The 14,411-nt window shown below is 38.3% G+C and overlaps 1 protein-coding gene across 1 annotated transcript in view; it reads right to left on the minus strand.

Annotated features, from left to right (window-relative positions):
* Positions 1–2,498: 2,498 nt before the first annotated feature.
* Positions 2,499–14,411, minus strand: part of LOC139936608 (uncharacterized) — a 33,472-nt gene continuing 21,559 nt past the window's right edge. Inside the window, exon 4 of the mRNA XM_071931450.1 lies at positions 2,499–4,559. Coding sequence (XP_071787551.1) covers positions 3,923–4,559 — 637 coding nt within the window. The 3' untranslated portion in view covers positions 2,499–3,922. The remainder of the gene's footprint in view (positions 4,560–14,411) is intronic.

The following is a 14,411-nucleotide window of genomic DNA, read 5'->3' on the forward strand; positions in this document are numbered from 1 at the left end:
ATTATGGTCTGCCTTTATCAGGCCGGGACTGGGCCAGTACATGATGTATCATCATACCATTATGGTATGCCTCTGTCAGTCCGGCACTTGGGCCAGTACATGATGTATCATCATACCATTATGGTATGCCTCTATCAGGCCGGCACTTGGGCCAGTACATGATGTATCATCATACCATTATGGTCTGCCTTTATCAGGCCGGCACTTGGGCCAGTACATGATGTATCATCATACCATTATGGTATGCCTCTATCAGGCCGGCACTTGGGCCAGTACATAATGTATCATCATACCATTATGGTTTGCGTTTATCAGGCCAGCACTGGGCCAGTACATGATGTATCATCATACCATTATGGTCTGCCTTTATCAGGCCGGGACTGGGCCAGTACATGATGTATCATCATACCATTATGGTTTTGCCTTTATCAGGCCGGCACTGGGCCAGTACATGATGTATCATCATACCATTATGGTCTGCCTTTATCAGGCTAGTACTGTGCCAGTACATGATGTATCATTATACCATTATGGTCTGCCTTTATTATTTGGCCGGCACTGGGCCATTACATGATGTATCATCATACCATTATGGTATGCCTCTATCAGGCCGGCACTTGGGCCAGTACATGATGTATCATCATACCATTATGGTCTGCCTTTTTCAGGCCAGCACTGGGCCAGTACATGATGTATCATTATACAATTATGGTCTGCCTTTATCTGGCCGGCACTAGCCCAGTATACAATTGTTGCACGCTGTGACGGGGTCCATGGCGTTTTGTACACTCGAGGGAGGAAATGGCACTCGAGGCAAAGCCGAGGGTGCCATTTCCCCTCGAGAGTGTACAAATCATGGACCATTATTATTTTGGTTTATCAGGCTGGCACTGAGCCAGCACATGATGTATTATCATTCCACCCTGGTTTGCCTTTTCAGGTCGGCACTTTGCCATTACAGGCTGTATCATCATACCATTATGGTCTGCCATTATGAGGCCTGCACTGGGCCAGTACATGATAAATCATTGACTATTATTATTTTGGTTTATCAGGCTTGCACTGGGCCAGCACATGATGTATATCATACCATCATGGTGTGCCTTTATCAGGACGGCACTGTGCCATTTCAGGCTGCATCATCATACCATTATGGTTTGCCTTTATCAGGCCGGCACTGGCCCAATACAGGCTTTATGATCACACCACTATGGTTTGCATTTACCAGGTCAGCACTGGCCCAGTACATAGTGTACCATCATACCATTATGGTTTGCATTTACCAGGTCGGCACTGGGCCAGTACATGGTGTACCATCATACCATTATGGTCTGCCTTTATCAGGCCGGCACTGGCACAGTACATACATGGTGTATCATCATACCATTATGGTCTGCCTTTATCAGGCCGGCACTGGCACAGTACATACATGGTGTACCATCATACCATTATGGTCTGCCTTTATCAGGCCGGCACTGGCACAGTACATACATGGTGTACCATCATACCATTATGGTCTGCCTTTATCAGGCCGGCACTGGCACAGTACATACATGGTGTATCATCATACCATAATGGTATGCCTTTTCCAGGCCGGTATTGGCCTAATTCAGACTGTGCACTTTCCTACAGTCACAATTTGGCCCTTTAACCCCAGCACTGGCCCAATTTAGGTTGTGTTTACGTCAAACCATAACAGTTTGCCCCTAGCGGGCCAAGATCAGGCCATGACATGTTGTTAACCTCATATCATTATAGATTGCCTATACCAGACCAGCACTGGACAAATTCAGGTTTTGTACAACTGACTATAACAGTTTCCCCTTCCAATAATATATTCAAAGAGTTGAGCATGGATGTAGCATTTATTTCTACAGCATAACCACTACTCTGTTTTGTCTTTATTAACAGGGTTCAGCAAGCCAGAATCAGTGGTTTCTACAGCAACTTGTTTGATCACACAAACATCAATTAACATGGTAGGCGTTTGTTTTTTATTCAATTCAACTCAATATCATATTTATTTTTCGTCCTTCATTCAAATTTCTTAACAATACAGTTGAAAAAATTAGTTTAAAGGGAAGGTACACGTTTGGTAATTGTCAAAGACCAGTCTTCTCACTTGGTGTATCTCAACATAAGCATAAAATAACAAGCCTGTGAAAATTTGAGATAATTTGGTTATCGAAGTTGCGAGAAAATGATGAGAGAAAAAGCACCCTTGTTGGACGAATTTGTGTGCTTTCTAATAGGAATACAAGACTTCTGGCTAGAAGTCTTTTATTATTTTAGTGAGAAATTACCTCTTACTCAAAATCTTTGCTACTTCAGAGGGAGCCGTTTCTCACAATCTTTCATACTATCAACAGCTCTTCAATGCTCATTACCAAGTCAGTTTTTAAGCTAACATTTGTTTTGAGTAATTACCAATTGTGCACCTTCCCTTTAAGAAATAAGCACAATTTCAGTTTAACAGAAACCAAAAGAGGGATATCAAATTAAGTATCTTGAAGCTCTATATTTATTCAAAGAATTAAGAATGTAAAATATGCACTTCCTGTCAAAAGTAATAGGTGCAAATGCATGTCTTATTGTTTTTGTATCCACATCACCAATGTTATTATTATTTATTTGGTTTGCGGTATAACCATGTGTAGATTTTGTTCTTTGGAGTCTCCCAACATATGATAAATCTACTTCACTGTACTAGAATATATAGCAAGACAGTTCCCTGAAGAAACAAAATCTACCTGTCAAGTAGACACATACATGGTGTTACCGCAAACCAAATATAATATATTGATACCTCACTGCTCACCATGCAATGCCTCAAATCCCATAATGTTATTATTACTACTCAAAGAAGTAAAGCATGTTGGATACATAATAACCAGTGTTAGATGTTGCTTTGTATCCTCTCACACACAGAGTCCAAAACGCCAGTAGCAGAAATTCTATTAGCATCAGTTGACAGAGTTAAGTATGGCAGCAGTCACAGTCTCTACAATGTATTAGCATCTCCGATTCTGCGGTCTTCTTGATCCCAACAAGAGTAAGTCAATTGTCACCAGGGGCCATTTTTATAGAGCTACCCTATGACTGAGTTTGTGCTCACTGCGCAATTTCCATTTCAGAGCACTGTTAACTGTCACTACAGAAGGAGGTGAGCTAAGCTTCTGACCTGTTCTGTATGGATGTCATTGTTTAAGAGATGTTAAATTTGCATGGGGGATAAAGAATACTAATTTGGGTTTTTACCCATACACAGAAGTCTGTTAGCATAGCACTGTATACTAAGTTCTTTCCCCGAGTTCTGTGAAAAAAATCACAGGCGATTTACTTCAAATCTACGACCTTTGCAATTATAGAGCAGTGTCTACCAACTAGAATGTCACAATGCAAATTCATGGTGAACATGCAAGTTGACTGCCTTCTTGTTAGCATGTTACATGCACTTGTACTTCAGTAACATTTTTAGCTAAACAAGCAGAAGAATTTGTTTACCATTAAACCGCTCTTTGATTTTTTTTTTTTTTTTTCGTTAGGCATTTACCATTGTGGGTTTTGAGGCACTGCATGGCAAGGTTTCAAGTTTCCAGTAACACCATACTTTGCCGTGTAGATCTTGTCTCGCTATTATTCTACTGCCACATAGTAGATTTCGGACCTCGGGAGAATATTAAGCTCTGCATAACCATTGCTATCAAAAAGTCAATATAAATATATAAAAGTCTTGCCCCAAAAATATTACCCGTGTATCCTGGGGACGATCAATCTAAACACTAAATAAAAACCTCTAAATAATATTAACAATATACTGAACAGCACAAACAAACCAAGAAGTTAAAAAACGCAGTAGTTTTCTACTGGAATAGGTTGTTTTGGTATCATTCTCTTTGAGTTTTCTGGAGACATCTTGACCTTAGATATTTGGACTCCTACGAGAACTCCTTTTATGTTTCTTCGATTTCCTGTGACTAGCAGTCCCAGAATGCCTGTCTTCACGTTTGTGTTTCTTCTTATGCTTGCTACTTTTGCTGCGGTGTCTATCAGTTTTATCACTCGACGGGCTGGAACTTCTCCTGGACTTCAGATGTTTTCCTTTCCTTTCAGAACGGTGGTGATCGTGGTAGTTCCTTGGCCTCCCAAGTTCCTTAGACATCCCCCGACTATTAAATTCTAAATTGTCATCTTTAAGGGCATGCCTCCCGCTCTTTTCACGCTCAAGCAGGGCTGCTCTGGATGTTCTCTCAGTATTGTTCTTCTTCAAATCTAAATTGTCATCTTTAAGGGCATGGCCCCCTCTCTTATCTTGATCAAGTAGGGCTGCTCTCGATGTTGTCTCAGAATTGTTCTTTTTCTCGTCCAAGGTTGTGGAAGGCAAATCGAACTGAGTGGTGACGTTGGCATCGACTGACGATGCTGAGCTCCGCTGACCGACACGATCATCTTTGGTGAAGCTTCGACGATGGGGCCTGGTGTCAGTCCTGTATTCACGCAGTGTGCTCACTAAGGTATTGTGGAGGAACCTCTTATTAGTGGTGACCTTTCTCTTTGCCCTGAATTTGAAGGTGAGAAAAGAAATAACCAATTAGATGACGGCAAATAATATGAAAATTAAACTTTAAAAACACTCTTTGCTCTAGGTGAACATGTACTTTAAAGCCATTGGACCCTTTCGATACAGACAAAAAGTTCACAGATTTACAAATAACTTATAGGGTTTACAGAAGGTAGTGGTGAAATACTTCTCTTGAAATATTATTCCATGAAATGCTTTACTTTTTGAGAAAACAGTAAAACAATATCAATTCTCGTTGACGAGAAACGCGCGGATACAAGGGCGGGTTTTTCCGTTATTTTCTCCCGACTCCGATGACCGCTTAAGCCCAAATTTTCATAGGTTTGTTATTTGATATATAAGTTGTGATACACGAAGTGTGGGCCTTGGACAATACTGTTTACCGAAAGGGTCCAATGGCTTCAAGGCACTGCACCAACTGGTAGTTGTCAAAGACCAGTTTTCTCACAAACCTGTAAAAATTTTAGCTCTTTTTGGTCCAAGAAGTTGCAAGAGAATAATAAAAGAAAACACACCTTGTTGCACAACTTTGTGTGTTTTTTCAGATGCATAATAAAAGGCTTCAGGCCTTTTTATACTTGAGTGAGAAATTACCTCCTTCTCACAAACTACGATACTTCAGAGGGGGTCGTTTCTCACAATGTTTTATACTATCAACAGCTCTCAATTGCTTGTTACCAAGTAAGTTTCTATGCTAACAATTATTTTGAGATGGAATGAGGACTTTACTTGTTTTGAAATATAATAATGCTTTAAATAGGATCATATCAGGTATATGTACCATCGTAATCGGATTCAAAAATTGTGGGTGTTAGTTATCTGTAGCTTTTGGATTTCGCTGGACAGCTAGACCAAAAAAGACCTTAACAAATCTCTCACAACTTAGGATATGGTAAGTGTTTTTTTCAAAGAAAAACACAACCACATTTTGTTCCTCTTTTTTTTTCAAAGTGTTTAAAGGCAGTGGACACCTTCGGTTGTTGAAAACACCATTCTTCTCACTTGGTGTATCAAACATATATTGCATAAAATTACACACCTGTGAAAATTTAAACTCATTGGTCGTCAAACTTGCAAGAGAATAATGGAAGAAAAAACACCCTTGTCGCACAAATTGTGTGCTTTCAGATGCATGAATTTGAGACCTCAGCTGAGGTCTCCAGTTCCATTCAAAATTTTTAGTGAGAAATAACTTCTTTCTCAAAAACAATCTTACTTCAGAGGGAGCCCTTTCTCACAATGTTTTATACTATCAAAAGCTCTCCGCTGCCCGTTACCAAGTAAGTTTTTGTGCTAAAAAATGTTTTGAGCAATTACAAATAGTGTCTAAGAGGAAAGAATTTCAAAGTTCTTCACGATTTGTCTTGTTTGTCATAATACCAGGTCACAGACATTTGCTACAAACAGGGTGAGGAAAAAAGTCAACAATCAGGGAATCAGCACAAGTATGTCATTGAAAACTTGCCCCACCAAAAAAGGGCTCAATTGGAGGAAGCTACTTAAACACAACATCTTTCTTCAGAGAACCTGCCTCCTAGAGTATCCTGGCGCTACTCACACTCATGGGGAATTAAAGGCAGTGGACACTATTGGTAATTACTCAAAATAATTGTTAGCATAAAACCTTACTTGCTAATGAGCAATGAAAAGCTCTTGTTAGTATAAAACATTGTGAGAAACGGCTCCCTCTGAAATTTCCACAAATTTGATTTTGAGACCTCAGAATTATATTTTGAGGTACCAAAATCAAGCATCTGAACACACAACTTCATGTGACGTAGGGTTCTTTTTCTTCCATTATTCCTTTGCAACTTCGATGACCAATTTAGTTCAAGTTTTCACAGGTTTGTTATTATATGCATATGTTGGGATACACAAAGTGAGAAGACTGGGCTTTGACATTTACCAAAGGTGTCCAGTGCCTTTAAACCAAAGGGGTTTAGTGCCACTCTCAAGGACATCCTTCTAGAAACCCATCGACTACAGGTACATTAGGCATAGTGTAAATAGCTGATATATAAGACAATACACCGACTTCTTGATGCTGTGGCATCTTGTGTTGGCGTACTCACAAGCTCTATTACGCTGGTGTATAAAAGACAACAGGAAGTACATGTAGGGCAACAATTTTTTGATAAGTTGGTTTGAAAGCTAGGTTCAAGGAAAGACTCTTTGTTATTGTGCTTGTGAATTATCAAGGTACACGTTCACACCAATGGTGTATGATAAACACCAATTATCCCTAATGCAAATTTGATAATAATTACCTGTTGTGGTACTGCTTTAGAATTGGCCAGGGTTCTGGGTTCAAATCCCACCCAAGTTCAATGCTTAACACGCATCGTTGTATTACACAAATACTTTTCTTTATCAAGTCGCAAATTTAATTTAAATTTTCTATTATTCATCTATAAAAGGAACATTGCAGAATTGGTAAAAAACAAAAATCGTGAAGCTCACAGATTTACATAAAACGTACACATCTAATGATGATGATTGATAGTAGAAACATCCCTTGAACTATTTCCGTCTGAAAGTTCATATTTGATGAGAAATAAATGATCTAATTTCGCGTTTGGAGTTTATTGCTCAGTGAGCGTTTCATTATTTTTTGGGGGCATCGATGCAGTGCTAAATTTGTAATCGGTTTTTCACTATTCTCTTGTGACCCAGATGGCTGATCCATCTCAAACTTGTACAAGTTTGTAAGTTTATGTATATATGGTTGATTACATAAAGTGCTTACACTGCCAGCAACTTTTTTTTGCTAGCAAAACCATTTCTGTAATGTTCCTTAAATCAATGTAGACCAATTGATTCATGTTTAATCTCTTGCAAATAAAAAATGTCTTTTAAGGGGGGGGGCAGAGCAAGAGACATGAGATTTTTTTACAAACTCGATAAGAAAGGTCTCTCATGTTATGTTGTATTGATTGACAACTACAGTGCATCCAGGGGTACATCTACAAATACTTCTATCTTTCTGAAACCCAAGCTATTTTACACATTGTACCTCGCTGGGGAATTTGTTAAAAAAATAATCATTAAGGACTGGTAGGGGTCTTCTAGGTATAGGTTAAGTACATGCAACTTCTTGCTCTGCAAGGGTATAATTAAAAATAATGACCTATCTTAGCTTCCCCACCCGTTCTTGAAATACCAATATCTTAATGGTTAATTTGAATATGGCTCGTTATTAGCTTCATGCCCTGATGTGCAACATTTATTGCAAGCTACATTATACAGGTGTAAGTGGCTACTAGTGAGGAGTGGAGTGCTCTGAATTATAAAATTACATCAATATTGAAGGGTCATGTGTGTATTGTAAGTGTTTCTTGTAAGCTTAAGTAGGTCAGCAGGAATTTCCTTCTGTTTTTGTATATATTTTTTATTTGTGTACAATCAACAAAGGCAGGTGGCAATATTTCCGTTACAAATTCATCTGAACTGTAATTTGTTCCAGGCAAATGAGGAATGTGTGCACAGAGGAAGGCTGGAACCCCAGGCCCTCCAAGATCATACATCAGTGACGATGAGATTTCATCCAGGCATGCTATAGGGAGTCACAAGGGAGCGAAGAGCAACGAACGGGATGGAGGGAGTTGAAGATTGATGAAGATCCCTGAGAATCGCCCCCCCCCCCCCCTCCCCGGAAAGGAGAGAAACAAGTTTAAAGGCAAAGACAGACAGCTTCAAGAAGGTACAAGTCTAGCTCTATTTTTCACTTTCTATTACATTGCATTGTTTGTAGCTCCTCTCAATTAAATGGCTTTGGCTGGATCACCATGGTAACAAAAGCATTGCCTTATCTTAGCCACACCCTAAGCAACAGCAAGAGCCTACTCTGCACACTGTTTAGCCTCAATGTTTGATGTTCAAGTTGAAGTTTGAAACCCTTAAAGGCAGTGGACACTATCGGTAATTACTCAAAACAATTATTAGCATAAAACCTTTCTTGGTGACGAGTAATGGGGAGAGGCTGATAGTATAAAACATTGTGAGAAACAGCTCCCTCTGAAGTGCCATAGTTTTCGAGAAAGAAGTAATTTTCCACGAATTTGATTTAGAACTTAAACATGTTAAAGGTCTCGAAATCAACCATCTAAACGCACACAACTTCGTGTGACAAGTGTGTTTTCTTCTTTCATTATTATCTCGCAACTTTAATGACTGATTGAGCTCAAATTTTTACAGGTTAGTTATTTTATGCCTATATTGAGATATACCAACTGTGAAGGCTAGTCTTTGACAATTACCAATAATGTCCACAGCCTTTAATTTAAAAAAAATGAATGTGAGGCATAACTTTCTTCTGACTGTGATCAAATCTTTACTCCTAAATGCAAACAGATAACCACAGATTTTGTTTGTCAATTAACAATGTCAGGGCTGATACCTCATGGGGGCAATTCCCTCCATGCCCCATGGTGATTGCCTTGGTGCCCTTGAAATACTCAATCAAAAATTTAAATTACATTCAGACATGTCAGAAAGGACAAACTGCCCTGCCTTAACTACAAAATTTAATAGACACTCTGAAAAATACCTCCTGATATTATTGTATTATTATTACAAGGTTCAATGGTGTTGAAAATGGGCCAGTTGAGGCAAACCAAACTATCATACCTAGGACATGTAGGAGCGTCAGAGGTACCTGTAAATAAGGGCACCTTCTACTCATAAACTACATGTAGAAACACATCTTGGGAAACACCCTATTATTTTTCAAAAACAAGTGTACGGGGTTGTTTCACGCGACCAGACCCTTCTGACCAGCATTAAATTCCCCTCTGTTCCAAAAAGGCAAGTCAAGCAATAATATAGAAACTGTATTAATGACAATGGTCAGGTTGGCATAGGGGTATCTTTTCTCGCCTTCCATCTATAGGACCTTGTTGCAATTCACTCTGTGTGGAAAAGGTTTGTCAATTCCTAGCTGACTGTGTGGGTTTAATTCTCTGGGGTTTTCCCTCCCACATCTAAAACTGAAACTTCCTTTCTTGTTCTCTCTTTACTGTTTTTTTTATTGATTTGTTTACTTTTCTGAGAATTCTGGGCATCACAATCAGAATAAAGGAAATGAACTGACAAGTCGTCTTACAAAAGGATGTAACTCTTATTCGTATGCTAATGTTGTTTTTGTTCCGAGATTCCAGAGAAAAAGAAGGACAGAACACACTCCACAATTTGCACTTTGCACAAAAACATTGAGGTAAATGACCAGATTACAGCGATATGACACATATTATTTGCTCAGCAACGGAAGCTTATCCCCTAGAGTTCCCTAGACGGAGACAAAAATAAAAGGAAAAAAAGGAAAAAAAAGTGAATAAGTTAAGAGTAAAGGCAAACACAATACCTGATTGATGTCCTAATGACAAAAGATTAAAATTTGTTTTAGAAGGTCCATGGAGACCCCGACAAGACTGAAAACAACTTCCAGCAGATGCAAAGAAACACAAGAAGTCGTTGAAGACCCCTAGATTTAACAGGATTTATTCTGTGTCTTTATAATACAACTTTATATTTCTACGGGATCAGAATATTTAACAAACAAAAAAGCCATTAGTAAGTCAGAAGGACTTCACAAGCCTTTATCTTTCTATGCATAATATCAATAATTTATCCATTTTTTATACAACTGGAGAACAAATATCAAAGAGGTACCATTGGACTCGCATGTTAATTTTCTCCTTAGGCAGATTTAAGTGCTATAAATGTATTTTTGAACAGTATTTGTGAGCTTTTGATTCCAGTTGCATAGAGTAGCCAACTCTGGGTACTTTTGTAGCCGAGCTTTCACAACTGTTTGTACATTTATTTTAATGTTTTTTTTCCTATGTAAAAAAGCACCTAATTCCAGCTTGATTCACCAGCTAACCTTTGTGTGGTATATCAACAGGTTTTGTTAACAGAGGGAAGGGCAAGAAAAAAAGGTAAGTGTAAGCTCATGGCAAGATAAAATGCGCTAAATTAATACAGAAAACAAATGTCAGAAAGTGACCCAACCAAACAGTGTATTATCAGTGGTACTACCACACTATAAGAAGGGGCTGGAGCCCCACCCCTACAGACCACTTGCCACACCCTTGTCCCCATTGTTGGCATCATTTGCACTAGTGAGACACACCCCTGGCTCCAGCTATCCATGTTTCAAACACTGCTCTTCACCGTGGTCAAGTGGTTAGAGTGCAGGACTTGCAATCACAAGGTTGTGGGTTCGATTCCCAAAGCTAACCGCTGATTTCACAATGACTAGAATAACTATTGTCGTCTAGTTATTGAATCACAATTTCTTGATTTGTGTAATTCATAATCATGAACGTTAAACCAATGTTTTTGAGAGAGATTGGCTGCTGCCCGCGTGGTGTTTATATCCATTGTGGGAGTTTGCCGAGTTTCCTTGATGGGAAAGCAACAATTGCAGCAAGTACACCAGGCTATAGCCGGCCTTGTACACATTTTCAAGTAGAAATTGCAGCAAGTTCACAAGGCTGTAGCAGCATTTATTCTGTGTCCTTATAATACAACTTTATATTTCTACGGGATCAGAATATTTAACAAACAAAAAAGCCATTAGTAAGTCAGAAGGACTTCACAAGTCTTTATCTTTCTATGCATAATATCAATAATTTATCCATTTTTTATACAACTGGAGAACAAATATCAAAGAGGTGCCATTGGCCTCACATGTTAATGTATAAATGTATTTTTGAACAGTATTTGTGAGCTTTTGATTCCAGTTGCATAGAGTAGCCAACCCTGGGTACTTTTGTAGCCGAGCTTTCACAACTGTTTGTACATTTATTTTAAAAAAAATTTTTCTTATGTAGGAAAGCACCTAATACCAGCTTGATTCACCAGCTAACCTTTGTGTGGTATATCAACAGGTTTTGTTAACAGAGGGAAGGGCAAGAAAAAAAGGTAAGTTTAAGCTCATGGCAAGATAAAATTCGCTAAATTAATACATAAAACAAATGTTAAAAAGTGACCCAACCCAACAGTGTATTATCAGTGGCACTACCACACTATAAGAAGGGGCTGGAGCCCCACCCCTACAGACCACTTGCCACACCCATGTCCCCATTGTTGGCATCGTTTGCACTAGTGAGACACACCCCTGGCTCCAGCTATCCATGTTTCAAACACTGCTCTTCACCGTGGTCAAGTGGTTAGACTGCAGGACTTGCAATCACAAGGTTGTGGATTCGATTCCCAAAGCTAACCGCTGATTTCACAATGACAAGAATAACTATTGTCGTCTAGTTAATGAATCACAACTTCTTGATTTGTGTAATTCATAATCATAAACGTTAAACCAATGTTTGTGAGAGAGATTGGCTGCTGCCTGCGTGGTGTTTATATCCATTGTGGGAGTTTGCCGAGTTCCTTTGATGGGAAAGCAAAGATTGCAGCAAGTACACAAGGCAAGCAAAAATTGCAGCAAGTACACAAGGCTATTAAAGCCTTGTACACATTTTCAAGCAAAAATTGCAGCAAGTACACAAGGCTATTAAAGCCTTGTACACATTTCCAAGCCTAAATTGCCAAGTACACAAGGCTATAGCCTTGTACACATTTTCAAGCAAAAATTGCAGCAAGTACACAAGGCAATAGCCTTGTATATTTTTCAAGCAAAAATTGCAGCAAGTATAATTTTCAAGCAAAAATTGCAGCAAGTACACAAGGCAATAGCCTTGTATATTTTTCAAGCAAAAATTGCAGCAAGTATAATTTTCAAGCAAAAATTGCAGCAAGTACACAAGGCTATAGCCTTGTACACATTTTCAAGCAAAAATTGCAGCAAGTACACAAGGCTATAGCCTTGTACAATTTTCAAGCAAACATTGCAGAAAGTACACAAGGCTATAGCCCTGTACACATTTTCAAGCAAAAATTGCAGCAAGTACACAAGGCTATAGCCTTGTGAAATTTTCAAGCAAATTTTCAAGCAAAAATTGCAGCAAGTACACAAGCCTTGTATAATTTTCAAGCAAAAATTGCAGCAAGTACACAAGGCTATAGCCTTGTATAATTTTCAAGCAAATTTTTAAGCAAAAATGCAGAAAGTGCATAAGGCTATAGCCTTGTACAATTTTCAAGCAAACATTGCAGCAAGTACATATTTTCAAGCCTTGTACACATTTTCAAGCAAAATTGCAGCAAGTTCACAAGGCAATAGCCTTGTATAATTTTCAAGCAAAAATTGCAGCAAGTACAATTTTCAAGCAAACATTGCAGAAAGTACACAAGGCTTTAGCCTTGTACACATTTTCAAGCAAAAATTGCAGCAAGTACACAAGGCTATAGCCTTGTACAATTTTCAAGCAAACATTGCAGAAAGTACACAAGGCTATAGCCCTGTACACATTTTCAAGCAAAAATTGCAGCAAGTACACAAGGCTATAGCCTTGTATAATTTTCAAGCAAATTTTCAAGCAAAAATTGCAGCAAGTACACAAGCCTTGTATAATTTTCAAGCAAAAATTGCAGCAAGTACACAAGGCTATAGCCTTGTATAATTTTCAAGCAAATTTTTAAGCAAAAAATGCAGAAAGTGCATAAGGCTATAGCCTTGTATCATTTTCAAGCAAAAAAAGCTGCAAGTATAATTTTCAAGCAAAAATTGCAGCAAGTACACAAGGCTATAGCCTTGTACAAATTTTCAAGCAAAAAATGCAGAAAGTACACAAGGCTATAGCCTTGTATAATTTTCATGCAAAAATTGCAGCAAGTACACAAGGCTATAGCCTTGTACAAATTTTCAAGCAAAAAATGCAGAAAGTACACAAGGCTATAGCCTTGTATAATTTTCAAGCAAATTTTCAAGCAAAAAATGCAGCAAGTACACAAGGCTATAGCCTTGTTTAATTTTCAAGTAAAAATTGCAGCAAGTACACAAGGCTATAGCCTTGTATAATTTTCAAGCAAAAATTGCAGCAAGTACACAAGGCTATAGCCTTGTATAATTTTCAAGCAAAAATTGCAGCAAGTACACAAGGCTATAGCCTTGTATAATTTTCAAGCAAAAACTGCAGCAAGTATGATTTTCAAGCAAAAATTGCAGCAAGTACACAAGGCTATAGCCTTGTACACATTTTCAAGCAAATATTGCAGCAAGTACACAAGGCTATAGCCTCGTATAATTTTCAAGCAAAAATTGCAGCAAGTATAATTTTCGAGCAAAAATTGCAGCAAGTACACAAGGCTATAGCCTTGTACACATTTTCAAGCAAAAAATGCAGCAAGTACACAAGGCTATAGCCTTGTACACATTTTCAAGCAAAAATTGCAGCAAGTACACATCTTCAAGCAAAAATTGCAGCAAGTACACAAGGCTATAGCCTTGTATAATTTTCAAGCAAAAATTGCAGCAAGTACACAAGTCTATAGCCTTGTATAATTTTCAAGCAAATTTTTAAGCAAAAATGCAGAAAGTGCATAAGGCTATAGCCTTGTATAATTTTCAAGCAAAAATTGCAGCAAGTACACAAGGCTATATACCTTGTACAAATTTTCAAGCAAAAAATGCAGAAAGTACACAAGGCTATAGCCTTGTATAATTTTCAAGCAAATTTTCAAGCAAAAAATGCAGCAAGTACACAAGGCCTTGTATAATTTTCAAGTAAAAATTGCAGCAAGTACACAAGGCTATAGCCTTGTATAATTTTCAAGCAAACATTGCAGCAAGTACACAAGGCTATAGCCTTGTATAATTTTCAAGCAAAAATTGCAGCAAGTACACAAGGCTATAGCCTTGTATAATTTTCAAGCAAAAACTGCAGCAAGTATGATTTTCAAGCAAAAATTGCAGCAAGTACACAAGGCT

Source organism: Asterias amurensis, chromosome 4, assembly GCF_032118995.1.
Source record: "Asterias amurensis chromosome 4, ASM3211899v1".
Taxonomy (NCBI): domain Eukaryota; kingdom Metazoa; phylum Echinodermata; class Asteroidea; order Forcipulatida; family Asteriidae; genus Asterias; species Asterias amurensis.